Source organism: Cebidichthys violaceus, unplaced genomic scaffold, assembly GCF_023349555.1.
Source record: "Cebidichthys violaceus isolate CVI_PGR_0920_01 unplaced genomic scaffold, fCebVio1.0.p SCAF_23, whole genome shotgun sequence".
Taxonomy (NCBI): Eukaryota; Metazoa; Chordata; class Actinopteri; order Perciformes; family Stichaeidae; genus Cebidichthys; species Cebidichthys violaceus.
Genome location: NW_027176406.1, coordinates 9,930,654 through 9,945,677, shown reverse-complemented (window position 1 = coordinate 9,945,677; position 15,024 = coordinate 9,930,654). Strand labels below are relative to the sequence as shown.

The 15,024-nt window shown below is 41.4% G+C and overlaps 1 protein-coding gene across 3 annotated transcripts; it reads left to right on the top strand.

The window, feature by feature from the left end:
* Positions 1-230: 230 nt before the first annotated feature.
* rhot1a (ras homolog family member T1a) lies at positions 231-14,979 on the top strand. Of its 3 annotated transcripts, none has more exons than XM_068719106.1 (20): positions 231-609; positions 1,695-1,753; positions 1,930-2,011; positions 2,343-2,386; positions 2,467-2,520; positions 2,666-2,718; positions 3,408-3,516; positions 4,869-4,970; positions 5,387-5,485; positions 5,618-5,726; positions 5,874-5,994; positions 6,333-6,417; positions 6,555-6,700; positions 6,886-6,986; positions 7,139-7,269; positions 7,535-7,618; positions 7,750-7,872; positions 7,956-8,158; positions 9,060-9,182; positions 13,772-14,979. In XM_068719106.1, exons 1-20 carry the CDS (start codon positions 573-575, stop codon positions 13,887-13,889), a joined length of 1,983 nt encoding a protein of 660 aa, XP_068575207.1. In that variant the 5' UTR covers positions 231-572; the 3' UTR covers positions 13,890-14,979. The 3 variants fall into 3 exon arrangements, with proteins under 3 accessions (XP_068575207.1, XP_068575209.1, XP_068575210.1); XM_068719108.1 differs by lacking the exon at positions 13,772-14,979 and adding an exon at positions 12,501-12,628; XM_068719109.1 differs by lacking the exon at positions 9,060-9,182.
* Positions 14,980-15,024: the final 45 nt, after the last annotated feature.

The following is a 15,024-nucleotide window of genomic DNA, read 5'->3' as shown; positions in this document are numbered from 1 at the left end:
TTTCCACTTTACCAATGTCAAAGATAAGAATATCCTATATTCTGAATAATAATAATGATCATTTATTGTGGATGATTCATAATGTAAATGTAGTTCCTCTACTTGCAAAGAAGTATGTAATAAGAAAATACCAATATAAATCCTTCTCTTTGGCGCCAGAGAGCAGCATAACGCGTTTTAAAATTCTACTTGAAGTTTGTCCTGTATGACTCGCTGTAGTTGCCGGTATGTTGGAGGTCGGGTTTTGTCCATGTAACGTCTACTGCGAAATGCTATGCAAGCGCCGAAAAGAGTGTGATTAACATGCAATTACAGAGACACGTGCCACAAACTACTGTTTAAATGACATTTACTCCTCAGCTGATTGGTCGCAAGTTGAGAAGAAGCGCGTGGTGAACTCGGAGGAGCTCCTAAAACTGTCCGTCCGTTTTGTCCTACAAAGGCGCGGAGGGGTTTGACAGCGACAGGACTTCAGTGCGCAGGCCTGACGTTAGGTGAACTACTGGAGGAGGAGGACGGCTGTCTAAGGACTACATGCAACCATAAAGACTGTCCTTTAGCAAGCTAAAAACATGAGGAAGGACGTGAGGATACTACTTGTAGGGGAACGTAAGTAGAAGGTGTCTTTAAATCCCGAAGCGGTTGAATGCTTCATTAGCTAGCTAACATGCTAATGGTGGAGCTAGAAGCTACAGTTAGCAGATGCACCCAGCGACTGTTTCCATGTAATTCAATGTGTTGATACTCAACACATTGCTTAATCATAACGAGACATAATGTTAGGAATAGGCTGCACAAAAACTGTAGTTTGAATAGGACGACCTGGCAGCTCCCCCATGTGTGCATGTCCACAAATGAAAAGCATTATGAAGGTGGTGTTTACTGCAGCCTTGATTAGATTGTACCTGAATACCTAATATGAACTCTGTAACAGAAAAAAGACTAGTAAAAAAACAAGATTATAGAAGATAATAAAGTTAATTTTATTCTAAAGTATGAAATTAAAGTATTGTTGAAACTAAGACTGAATAACATTTTATTTTGATTGATTTGTACAACCAACAGTATAAAACCCCAAATGAATCAGTTTACTAGAAAAGCATCTAATCCTCACAATTTAGAGGCTGAAAGCAGAGAATATTACAATTATTTTTAACTTATAAGACTAATCAAATTTAAAAATAGTTGCTGATAAATGTCCTGTTAATCAACTAATTGTTCCAGCTATAGTTGGCACAGAGATGCACTGTATATTAGACAGAATTATGGGTAAATATTATGTAATTACAATATCTTGACTTTCCCAGGACCCTGGAGTGAGGGCAGAATTAAGCCAATAGATCCCATCTCAACTTCACTGTGTTTCACCTGGTCTGTTTGTTCTCTTTGAAGCATGCATATGTGTTGTCAGTACTATTTATATTTCACTCATGGCTGTGCTGGTTGGCCTACACTGCCACATTAGGCGAGATTGTTCCTGAGAGAGTTGCAGCCAAAACACAGCTCTTAACTCTCCTCAGCTTCTGTTAACGCTCTTTAGCTGCTCTTATCTGTGGCCTGTCACTTAACGTATTACCCAGACCGCTCAATAGAAATTGTAGAGAGATCACATGTCAATGACGCAGTGTCAGTAAAAGACGTGTGTAATGTCAGTTTGTAATAACATCTTTTTTTTTTTTTTTTTGCCCGTACAGCCAAGGTTGGGAAGACTTCGCTGATAATGTCTCTGGTCAGTGAGGAGTTTCCAGATGAGGTACGTATCAACGGGCAACCAGATGATCGATACGCTGGAAATCATCCCGGCAGCTGTTACGTTTTTAGATTTGTCTGAAATCAGAATCAAGTGAAAATATGAAAATATGGGACTTCATGTAATATTTCTTAAGGCTTGCTTGTCAGACGTTTGGATTATTGTCCTCTGTCTTCCAGGTTCCTCGTCGAGCCGAGGAGATCACCATCCCAGCCGATGTCACCCCAGAGAGGGTGCCCACACACATAGTGGACTACTCAGGTAAAAACACACACATGCACACACAAACACACACACACATATTAAGCATATACTTACTACGATTTGTGCTCTTAGATGCCATTGGAACCATTTGTATTCAAAAACTTTTCAACCTAAATACTTCAGACCTGTTTCATTGTTATAAAACAGAAACACAATTCAATTTGAATCATGTTAAGATAAGATTAAATACAGTTTTATTAATCCCACGCTGGAGAAGTTTGCAATGTTATTGCATGCTTATACCACTTATACACCATTTAAACAGAGGATGGTTTTAATCAAATCAAATTTTGAATGTACTGATGTGTCTTTTTGTTCACCTTTTTAGAGGCAGAGCAGTCAGACGAGCAGCTGTACCAAGAAATATCAAAGGTTGGTTTCCCTTAATTCTCACTCATCTGTGCTTGTAGTGTCTGTAGCTCATGTAATAATATTGGTATTTGTCTTGACAGGCAAACGTTATCTGCATAGTTTACTCAGTCAACAACAAGAAGTCCATTGAAAAGGTGAGCATGGTTTCTCTCTGCGCTCAGACAGTTAATCAAATACATAACTGCAGTATGTCGTCATCTTAATCTGAGAAAATTAATTTGTGTTTCTGATGATTGTTTGTGCGGCTCCAGTGTTTGAAGTTGTGCTTTACTCCACTAGGTGACAAGCCACTGGATTCCACTCATCAATGACAGAACGGACAAGGATAGCAGGTGTGTGTTCATGTCACTTTAATAGACGCGTGTCGGTGTGTGTGTGTGTGTGTGTGTGTGTGTGTTTGTTTGTTTGTGTGTGTCTTTACTGTGGGTCACGTCAGCTAGATGGTGCTGCAACTGCAACGCTGATATCAGAGATAGCTAGAGATAAGTTTAAGATCTTTCAAAAGAGGCCTTTACATTGTTAAACTGATGCTAACTAAACTTCATGCCAAACTATATGTAATATAGAATCATTAATTCTGCTTTTGCCTTTGCTAGTCATTGTAAACTACATGAATGAATATAGATTTGTTGATATGTTGTGTTTAAAGATGTCACCAAGGTGATAAAAGCTCATTTGTGGTATTGTGAGAACACAATGTAGTCGTAGAGGCAACTACTGAGTATTTTCCTCATCGATTCATCAGCAGACCATTTTCTCAATTAATTGTTTAGTCTATAAAATGCCAGAAAATAGTAATAATTGCCCCTCACTTTATACTAGGGTCCTTGTTGACATCAAATGTTTTGTTCCAAAAACTTAAAGATATTCAGTTTAAAAACAGAGAAAACCAGCGAATCACTCTGGAGAGCCTGCAGCCAGAGAGTTCTTGGCATTTTTGTCTTTTTCTGTCGATCAACTAATTGATGAATGGACTGAACGCTGTAGCTCTATAATGCAGTGACGAATGGCGTTTCTACAGGGTACCATTGATCCTGGTTGGGAACAAGTCTGACCTGGTGGAACACAGCAGCATGGAGACCATCCTGCCAATCATGAATCAATACCAGGACATCGAGACTTGTGTAGAGGTGAGAGACCAATAAAAACACGCATATACAAACCTGTTGGATCCATTTAGACAGGGCGGTGTGGAGGTTCCACTCCGTTAAATGTCAAAGAAAGTACTTTTGATGAAGCACTCGAGAGCATGAAATATGAAATCTAATACGAGCAGAGGCTGGCTGGCTGTGCGCTGGGCAGATTGCCCCCCCCCCCCCCCGGCTGCTCTCCAGCTCCTGACTCCACTTCCACTCTGACTGAGTCATTAATAGATTTATGTTGCTGAACCGCTCGCTCCAAGGCCACGACCTGCTGACTGACGGACTGTGAGTGTGTCGAGAGGCCTGGCTGTCACGGAGGCAGCCGCTCGCTGCGTTACCGTTTTCAAATTTGCCTCTCGTCACACGAGACGTCTCAGTCGCGTCCTCCTCGGCTGGATTAGTTCCAAGGTTAGAAAGAGGACGTGAGAGAAGACGCATCCAGCTGGTGAGAGCTGGACTCATGGGAACATGAGACATGTGGACCAATGTTTTACTGCTGGCTCAGTGTTCCACCAGGTTGAGTCCTGCTGCTCTGAGTTACTTACATCTCTGTCCGTCTTCATCAGTGGCAAAAGAAGTATTCAAATATTTTACTTGAGTGAAAGTAGTTATACCGCAATTTAGAGATACTCTGCTAAAAGGGGAAACGCCGGCATTTAAAATACTACTTTACTAGAAGTATGTAAGTAATGGAAACATTTGTAAAAGTAAATGCACTCTTTCTGCAGCCAAAAATTATTATTCTGTGGATTATTATCAATGGTAGACGTATGATGCACTTCATTGTTGGATGATTTAATAATAATGATTTGATTTAATTTGATTTAATTCATTGTATTTAATATGATCGTTACAACACTTTGTTTTTAAATAACTTAACTTTTTTGGGAAATTGTTGAAGTAAAGTTTATTGGCTTTTTATTAATTTAATTTCTTAGTGAACTGTTCATGCCTGTAGTTTTGTGTGGATTCCTGATAATGATTCAGAAATATTTTATTTTGTACAGTAGGTTAGAGTTGCTTATATAGAAGCATAAATAAATATAAGAAATATAGAAATAAAGTACTATGTCAAATGTAAATTATACATAATGCGACAATATATGTAGAGAATATAAGTAAATAATAGAAATAAAGAATGAAAAATATAAGAAATACGTGCATCAAACACATACAATATAGAACCACGGTGTAAATAGGTTTTCCTCCAGTGTTGTTTTTGTTCAGGACATTCTCACACACACACTCACTCACTCACTCACTCACTCACTCACTCACTCACTCACTCACTCACTCACTCACTCACTCACTCACACATGTGCTTTCTTTTCCTCCCTCAGTGCTCTGCCAAAAACCTGAAGAACATCTCTGAGCTGTTCTACTACGCCCAGAAGGCTGTTCTCCACCCGACCGGACCCCTGTACTGTCCAGAGGAGAAGGAGGTGAGACTCTGAAACTGAAGCAGCTCATTCAGCCATCATTATGTTATTATTTTACAAAAACGACTAAAATATGACTCAACGCTGCTACACAGGAGCACCTCATACTCCTCTGAGTCTCTTGAGTTAATTGATTAGTCACTACCAGCCAGCCAAAGGAAAAAAGAAACATTATATATAAGTTGTAATAAGAGGCTGCTCCCCCTGGCCTCACATTATCTTTACATAAGAATAAATTAAACTCCATGAGGGATACAGATTTTATATTTGGGGGAAAAGAGAGCACTAGCATCAGATTTGGTTTTGGAATCCTATCTGGAGAGAAAAAGTAGGATTGTTGCATCCCTAAAGTGAACTGCCACAAAGCTTAATGTTGTTCATGCAACCGCCTCAGTGATAATGTTTCTTCTGTGTTACAGTTGAAGCCTTCTTGCATTAAGTCTTTAACTAGAATCTTTAAAGTGTCTGACCTGGACAACGACGGCATCCTTAATGACAACGAGCTCAACTTCTTCCAGGTAATGTTTTCACGACTACATAAGATTTAAAAGAACGTTTTTTATCACTTGGCAGATGTTAACATACCTGAAACCTGAAACAAACATTCTCAAGGCACACGTCAATGTATCTCTTGTTGTGTTTGTCTACAGAGAACATGTTTCAACACACCGCTGGCGCCTCAGGCCTTAGAGGATGTAAAGAACGTGGTCAGGAGGAACATGACGGATGGAGTCAAAGACAACGGACTTTCACTGAAAGGTCAGACACCCTCCTGTGTCCTTTCCTCTTTCCTCTGTCCTCCACATCATTACTTATCGTTCTTTCTTTTCTGCATATCTTTTAAATCCCTTTTTAGTTTATGAAAATGACCCCGTCCTCTCTCCTCTCATTGGCTCTTTGTTGTAGGCTTCCTGTTCCTGCACACTCTGTTCATACAGCGAGGCCGACACGAGACCACCTGGACGGTGCTGCGGAGGTTTGGCTACGATGATGACCTGGAGCTCACACAGGAGTACCTGTTCCCCATGTAAGTTTAGACTGAAAGGTTCTTTGTGTTTTTATTATTATGTTATTATTGCTGTTTACAAGGTACAGTGGAGACAGGAAAGAGGTAGCTTTTACTTTGCTAAATCAGCTGTCTGATGATTCTACAGTGTTGATGATACGAGGATTTATTATGATGAGTTGTTCCTCATTTTGATATCGCAGATCATTTCCTCCTCTCGACTGAATTGTTGTGGTTGACTGATGTGACTTGCAGTGATTCAGGCAGATTGTTTCTGTTGAAAGCAGAATCCGAGTCCCCCTGTCGAAGCTCCAGAGCTCTCTGTTAGCTGATTGTTTCTGTCCGTCTCTGTGTCACAGGGTAAAGATCCCCCCCGACTGCACCACAGAGCTCAACCACAACGCCTACCTCTTTCTCCAGAGTGTCTTTGACAAACACGACAAAGTGAGTGGTTGAAGATTTAGAAATGGAAATGAGACACTTTTTTGCTAAATTAGTTAAAAGAAATTCTGTGTCTCTGAGCCAGTTTTTATGCATCGTACCATTTGTGAGACAATATATTTGCCCTTGCTGTGATCCAGGACAGGGATTGTGCGCTGTCGCCTGAGGAGGTGAAGGACTTGTTCAAAGTGTTTCCCTACATGCCCTGGGGTCCGGATGTCAACCACACGGTCTGCACTAACGAACAGGGCTGGATCACATACCAGGGATACCTCTCCCAGTGGACGTGAGTGTGGCACACCTCTATTAATACACACACACACACACACACTCACACACGTCTGCTGCAGACACAACCTGGACACATTCACAATACTGTGTAGGACATACATGATTATGTAGAAAACACAGATCATTTTACAAAGTCTCATGCTGTCGGACTCATCATGTCTTGTGTTTTTTCTGTGGTAGGTTGACAACATATTTAGATGTACAGCGCAGTTTGGAGTACTTAGGTTATCTTGGCTACTCTATCATCTATGAACAGGAGTCCCAAGCTGCTGCCATCACAGGTAAGAGATCCTAATTATATTATGGTATATTACGTTTTTCTTTTCGTTAAAAGTTTAATACAAAAGAAATGCATGTATTTTACAGCACATGGCAGTTGATCATGTATATTCTCGCTGGTGAAAAACATGCATTCCCTGTTTGTTTTTTTCAGTGACGCGGAACAAGCGCATCGATCTGCAGAAGAAACAGACGCAGCGCAGCGTTTTCCGCTGCAACGTCTTGGGCGACCGAGGCAGCGGGAAGAGCGGCTTCCTCCAAGCTTTCCTGGGCAAGAACCTGCAGGTCAGTGGAGATCATGGCCGTAAAAAAAACCCTGCTTTGCTTCTATCTGGGCGGCCCAAAGTAAAACAAAAAAAAAATGCAACAAATAACACTTCATTCACCTCAGAGGACACCAGAGACGACAAACTGTCGATGTGAGCACTTTGTTAAGCTGCTTGTAATTTAGTCAACTTCCAGAGTTGGAGCAAACAAACCAAGGTTGAAGAGGGAACATCTTCTAAACATGTAAATAGTGTTGATGAGTGTCTGTTATTGACCCCCACAGGGACAGAGGCGGATTAGAGAAGACCACAAGTCCTTCTATGCCATCAGCACGACCTATGTTTATGGTCAGGAGAAGTACCTGCTGGTGAGAACCATTTACTCATCGTTAGAATTTTTGGATTACTGTTGCATCATCTGGGCGTATTACACTGCAAACCCTTAATCCCTCCATCTTCTCTCCGTCTCTCCCGCTCTGTCTCGTCCTCACGCGTCCAGCTCCATGAGGTGATGCCAGACTTTGACTTCCTGTCAGAAGCGGACCTAGCCTGTGATGTGGTCTGCCTGGTGTATGACATCAACAACCCACGCTCTTTTGAATACTGCGCCAAAGTGTACAAGGTATGTGTGCTCGTCAGAGGCCCCGAGCCTTGTAGGTCCTGCCGCATACGGTCTAACTGGTATCATTCGGTTGTGTTTGCCAGCAATACTTCATCGATAGCAAGACGCCATGCGTGGTGATCGCCGCCAAGTCGGACATGCACGAAGTACGGCAGCACTACAGTCTCTCACCGCACGAGTTCTGCCGCAAGCACAAGCTCCACCCACCCCAGCCGTTCACATGCAGCATGACCGACGCACCCAGCAAAGACATCTACACCAGACTCACCACCATGGCCATGTACCCGTGAGTATTGAACCTCTTTACGGTCTCCTGTAGTTAACCTTTTACACCTCTGAGTGAACCGTATCCACCATGCCCACCTGGGCCTGTGTGCGCGTCTAATCCACTTTAACCTGTCTCTGATTTAAAACCACTGTGTATATGTTTTCCATAGTGTATAATTGTGGTGGGTTTATTTGGGAGCGAGTCCTCTTCACGGTGTCCACCATGTTGCAGCGCCACGTTACCTGAAGGCCACCGTAGTTCTGGGTCAGCGGAGGGGTGTGCAGTTGGTTGCAATCTGCGATGTCACCACTAGATGTCACTAAATCCTACACACTGCTCCTTTTTAAGCTGTCAAAGTGTAAATTTGTCTAATCATCACTTGTTGTAGAAAATAATTTACACATTTAGCATTATTAATTACCTGGACTACAGACATTCATGATACTCACACATCATACCAACTTTTTATGAAACTGGTGTAATTAATGTGACGATAAAGGGCCAGTTTCACAAAGGTGAGCTTTGACTAGGACTCTGATCAAACTAATAGTCACAGTTTGCAGTGAAGACTTATTTAAATCTTCAAAAGAAATTCATCAAACCACTCGGCTTCCAAACCAAAACAGCTGACGACGTCCTCTACCCCTTAAGAATTTTGAGTTTGTTTTGTGACCGATTCTCCCTGATTTAGACTTCGACAGTTCATCATTATAGATATTTCCGTCTAAATAATTTAGTTTACTTTGTCTATGAGACGAGGAAGTGAAGGTAAATGGCAGCAGTGCAGGTTTCAGCTCAGAGAAGTATGTATTATGAGTGTGGATCTGGCCTCCTCCTCCTCCTCCTCCTCCTGTGTTGTTTGGTTCATGTTGTCTTTCTGTGCTGGTGAAAACACGCATTTTTGTGTGTCTTTCCGCAGCCACGCCCGTCTCCGCTGCATGTGCGCCTCCAACAGGTGCACATATTGCCTGTGTCAGAACCTCCTCAAGTTGGAGCTGCTGCGCAGTATTAAGGCCCAACTCCGCAGGGTCATGTTCAACAGGTTCATACATAGAATAAGCTCTAGTGTTTTAACATAGAGTCATTCCTCCTTTTTTTTTTTTTTTTTTACCCAAGCTCTCTAACACCGGTGATGGTGACAGCTCCTCCTCTTTCCTTCAGTGCTCTCCTGTGGTCAGGGTTACACTGCATATCCACTTCAGGACACAAGGAACAATAAAATGTGAATGAACGCCACGGTAGCGATACCTTGTGACCAAAGCACGTTGTTCAGATAAATAGTACGGATTTCCATTTTATCTCAAACCAAAAGATCCAAGACATTTTTGTTTCTGCTGTTTTTTTAATGTTTTCTTTTGTTCAAACTGACGAGCTAAACAAATCAGAACTCAGTTCTTTCAGAACTACCTGGATGGGTAACGTCAAGTGTCAGTCCTACTGTAAGAACTGTTGTGTTTTTAGGGACAGAGTTATTGTTGGGGTGGTGAAAAAATAATCATACTGGTTTATATTACCCAACCATTGGACTGGACCAGTGTACCAAAGTTCACCACTAGGTTTTGCACTTGACACAAGATTTTTTTTTACATTTTATTTAAAATGCTTTAATTTTTTGACTTAAATATCCTTTAGTATGATATGTTGTTTGTGCTCCTGTGTATTGATGAACAACCAATGACTGTGGACACAGTGAGTAGGTTCACTGATCAACACGATGTCATCCACAGCCACATCACAGCTCTCGCTGCTTCTCTTAGCGTCATTTAGGAGGAATCCTCGATAGATACTAGATGCTTTACAGCAAGATTAAAAAGTGAGCTCAGATTTCAATCCTTCTCATTGTAATTGTTGTAAATCCCGTGGGTCACGTGAGGTGTTTTGGTCTCTGCTCCAGCTCCAGCCAGCCCCCCCGCTCTCTGTACGGTGTGACACAGCGAGGTGTGACCACGCTAACACGCAGCCTGCTAGCCAGGGAGGTGACTGTGTGTGTGGAAAAAGCATGGTGTTATTTACCTGTGCAGTGCAAATTAACTGCTAACACTAATAACCTGCATACAAAACACAAATATGTTGTAAACATGACAAACATTTTCACTTCATTCAGAGGATTAAATATAAGTAGATATCTCTGGATAGTTCTGAGTATATTTATATTTGTAAAAAACACGTTAGAATGTTATTATAACTATAATGCACCATGTTGTTCAGCCAGTTAATCATTCTGGAAAAATAACAAGTCCTGTTATGAAGCACTTTCAAATCTAAAAAGAAGTAAAGTAAAAATGAATTAGGATTGAAGTTGTTAATTCTGACAATTAATTGTGAGCTATGAGTAATTTTTTAAGAGTTGTTCGCTCCTTCCTGTCCTGTGGTGGATATGCAAACTGTGAATCTTGACTAACGGACACATTATTTGCTCAGAGAATAAGAGAAACCAGCCATTCTCTTTAGTTTGTCCTTCAGACAAACTGAAAACATCATGGATGTCTGCATGTGTGATCTGTGATTTATTTTGAATCACATCAAAGTTTACAAATTCTTAATTGTCTTCATGGCACCAACCATAACCCATTATCAAATAGGGCTTGACTGATTATCTATGATGTTTTCAGTCTCCCTTTGTCTTCATCTCCATTCCTAATACTGAAGTCTGCACCTACAGGAGACACTTTATTTTGATTGATTTTTTGTTTTTGTACATCTATTATAATACAAACCGCTGTTCATTTGTTCTCCTTTGGGTTCAGATTTCGTAAATGTAACAGGCTGATGTTTAAAATCAAAATGTGTTTCCTTTGATGTTTAATTGTATTGCACTGTACCAATCACCGGTCATTTCATCCTGTTTTTCCCTATCTTGTATTTCCTGTCTGTGTGTTTTTTCCTTTGACTCTATAGGTGTTCAAACACATGTGTTTGGCTGCCCCTCTTCCTCTTCCTGTTGCACGTGTTCACCTTCTGCTAATCTGTTTGCTGTTGTGTTGCACGGCTCACCTGTTCTCTGCCTCTCTGCATAACCACAGGCATGCCTCTGTCCTGAGCTGGGAACGGGTCACTCGTCTGTCCAATCTCTTGGACGTTCTCTCTTTGTCTTCACACTGTGTTTTTAACCTCTGGGAGTTGTTGGCACTATTAATAGCATGACATTTAACGAGCCAGCCGTGGCAGCGCAAGGGCCCAACACACCACATTGAATGCCCAGCGTGTTCTCTGAAGAGTGGGTTGATTGACTGGGAAGTCATCTTGCATCGTGCAATATTGAAATCTTCATCGGTCACAGAAACTACAAGCTACAATTGTGAATTGTGTCAGGAAACTTAGTGCAGAGGGAATAACATTTATTTAGTCTCTAGTGATTTATTTTAGTTCCCTCTTTAATTTGTTACCAATCAAAAAGTGGCGTATATGATAATATAATGACCGTAACATATGTAAGAGTCGGCAGCAGAGAAAGCAGAAACAAAACAGTGATTAACTGAATGAAGACAAATTGGACGAAATTCATGGCTCCACATTTTCAGTCTTGCTGCCGTGTGTGTGTGTGTGTGTGTGTGTGTGTGTGTGTGTGTGTGTGTGTGTGTGTGTGTGTGTGCGTGTGCGCGTGCGCTTTATTGTCATTGTTTGAAGTGTGTGGTGATGTTTGACCAGGTATGCAGTTATGGTTGTTCTTGTGCTTTTAATGGTCGGGGTGGGGATCTAAGCTCCTGACTCTTCAGGCTTGGTAGAGCTGAGTGATATGAATGAGATCAGATTTCACCATATATTATTATATCGCTAACTGACAGTAATATTGGTTTAACTGTTGATACTTTAACACAATATTAATCTAAACTAGTGAAATTTCATCTGCCCATAAGAATATAATGCTGCCAAGTAACTGAATCTCATTCAACCAAAATCTCAATGATGTATAGTCTTGGAGCACAATATCAGTTTTATTATGATGTTGTCTTCCAGCTCTAAGGTTGATAAACAAAAATTAAATATCAGTATTTTTTTTCACCTTGTTGTCCGTACTGTGATGATATTTTGAAATTGTAAAACAAGAAAATGTTTCTAATATTAATGAAGAAGTACAAGCATTTATAGATCATTTCAACAGTTGGATCACATGGCAGTGTCAATATTGGAGCTAATTGGTTGGTGAAACTTAATATATTTGGTGTTAAATCATTGGTCAGACAAAACAACACATTTGAAGATGTCACCTCAGGCTAAACAACAGATTATTCACTAATGACTATTCTATTAAAGTATCACCCAACCCGTGTGTGTGTGTGTGTGTGTGTGTGTGTGTGTGTGTGTGTGTGTGTGTGTGTGTGTGTGTGTGTGTGTGTGTGTGTGTGTGTGTGTGTGGAAGGCTGCTGGGCTGGGTGGAGGCTGTGGGGGGCTAGCTGCTGTCAGAGGAGGGTTTCAGCCTGATTCAGCAGGTTTCAGCCGTCTCCATCGTGGAGGGGTCCATCTTTATGAAGGCCTCTGCTGAGCAGCTAATTCCCCCAGAAAGGTAAAGGCAGAAACAACATCCAGACAGAGAGAGAGAGAGCGAGAGAGAGAGTATGCGTTTGATAGATTCATCTCCCTTATTCAGCAAACAGAATGTCAGCTCATTATTTTAACAGCAGTTAGTAATGTTCATATTAATGTTCTAGAGAGACTTGAGTCTTTATAGGAATAGTTCCACATCTTGGGAAATAGGATTATTCACTTTCTGAATCAATATAGCTCTAATTTTTGTCTGTTGAAGATGAAGCAGCTGGTTAGCTTAGCTTAGCACAAAGACTGGAAACAGCTGAAAGTGGCTAGCATGACTCTGTCAAAGGGTAGCGAAGTCTGCCTACCAGCACCTCTAAAGCTCAATAATGAACACATTTTGCACAAAAGACTGTGCTAAGCTATGCTAAGCAAAGTGGCTTGTTGTAGCCTTGAATTATACAGATATGAGAGTGACATTGATCTTCTCATTCTCCAAAATGTAACGCCAATCCGTTAAAGGTTAAAGACGACTCGATTTGAACGTGGCATTTTAGGCTGGGTTCTGTCCTGATCCCACCAGGGTCCTAGTAAGTGTGTCGGAGGCTTAACTGAAGGCCAGTAACACTTGGGTTTGTTGTCTCCATTGACATTTTTCATTGCTTGTATATATCATAGTCTGTATAGTTCCTCAGTGTTTGTGTTTCTTGCAGCTGGATCTGTGTTTGGTAGGGCAGGTGCTCTTTTTAAATCCATTCGTTCTATATTTTTACTCCCAGTGCTAGTCGGAGTAGCTGCTTCATAGTTCAACACCTCTTCTTTGTCTCCCAAAACTAAACCAACTGTCAAGATAAAGCATGTGTTCCTGTTTCACAGGGCGCTGATATCATTTATAGTCCTGATTTTAGGAAGTTTCCCCCGCAGAGAGAGCACATGACTTTGTTTTGGTATTTGGCAACTGATCCCGCTGTGATTTTAGCTGTGAGTTATGTTGTGACAGGGCTGGGCAATATGGCCAAAATCTCATATCTCAAAACGATACATATCACGATTTAACATGTTTTTCATAATGAATTATGGCCCAGCCCTAGTTACATGCTGCTTTTTCTCGCTGTATTTCTCCTCTCCTCACCCGCTCTGTGTCTCGCTCCCTCCTCTCAGGCACATGGCTCAGGCCGACCTGAAGAACTCCACCTTCTGGCTGAGAGCGAGCGTCGGTGCCACCGTGTTTGCCGTGCTGGGCTTTGCGATGTACAGAGCGCTGCTCAAACAGCGGTGATCAGACAGCACGAGACAGCTCCCCCCCGTCCCCGTCCCTCTGTTTGACTCTGCCCCGTCCCTCCCACCTAAAAAGACTCAAAGAGCCTGGCTGACTAACCAACCGGGCCCGTTGCCTCAGCCACGGGCCCCAACTCCACCTCATCCCTTTCCCACAATGCAACACGGGCAAGAAACAAATGAGCAAAATCGTAGGTACATTTTATATGCATTTGGGGTGTCGTTTTTTTTGTTAATGTCGTGGTGGAAAGGGGCAGGTTACTTTTGAAATCAGTTGTCCATCATCCAATTTGTAAATGCTGACTTGAATTCTGTGATCTGTTAGTCTAGTTTAGTCCAGACATTACTAGTCGCTGGATGTTTTCAGCTGATCCAGTCCTCCTTCTTTTTCTCAGGTCAGTATTATTAGTTAGATGGTTGGAGACCAGAGAGAGGCAGCCATATACAGCAACACCACAAAGGGACTTGAATCTGTTAATAGATGTGTATATGCAGTATGTTATGTATGTATTCTTCAAAGGTTTTAGTATTGGACCCATAGACCGCATCACAAGCCAGACGCGACGCCTACAGGAGGTGTTAGCGATACATCCTACACTAGAAAGGTCATGAATGGCATGCACTTGTTTATTTTGTGTGTTTAATTTATTAACCCGTTTCTTTGTTTCGTTGTCTGTTTTGAGTGCACCGCATGAAACAGACGGAGGGATTTACATTTTCCTTGTATTTTTGTATTTAGTATTATTAAAACTGTCGGAAGCGGTGCGTCATGATTTTCTGCTTCTGGTTTTATTTTTCTGGTTTTGAAATAGAGTTAAATAAATGTCCCTCATGTTATATTTTTATGAAGTTAGAGGCACCATAGAGCAACAAATTATGAATTAACAACAGCCATTCAGTGCACCTCTCCCACCTTAAAACTATGAAAGTGTTTCTCATTCATTCTTCTCTTTTCCAGCATTTACAATAAAGACTTGTATGATGTGGCACGGCTGTGTATGCTTAATATCGGCTGAAATGACAGCTAGTTCAACACCAACAAGGGAAATGAAATGGTTTTAAATATCTGTAATAAATTACATTTACACCCACTGATGTCATGTTGTGTTTGTGTGTCCGTGAGGAGAGCAGTAGTG

Coding starts and splice junctions, on each gene's coding strand:
- rhot1a (XM_068719106.1), top strand. CDS start 573: ATGAGGAAGGACGTGAGGATACTACTTGTAGGGGAAC. Junction 1,754..1,929: donor GTGAGGAGTTTCCAGATGAG/GTACGTATCAAC, acceptor TCTGTCTTCCAG/GTTCCTCGTCGAGCCGAGGA. Junction 2,521..2,665: donor ACAAGAAGTCCATTGAAAAG/GTGAGCATGGTT, acceptor TTACTCCACTAG/GTGACAAGCCACTGGATTCC.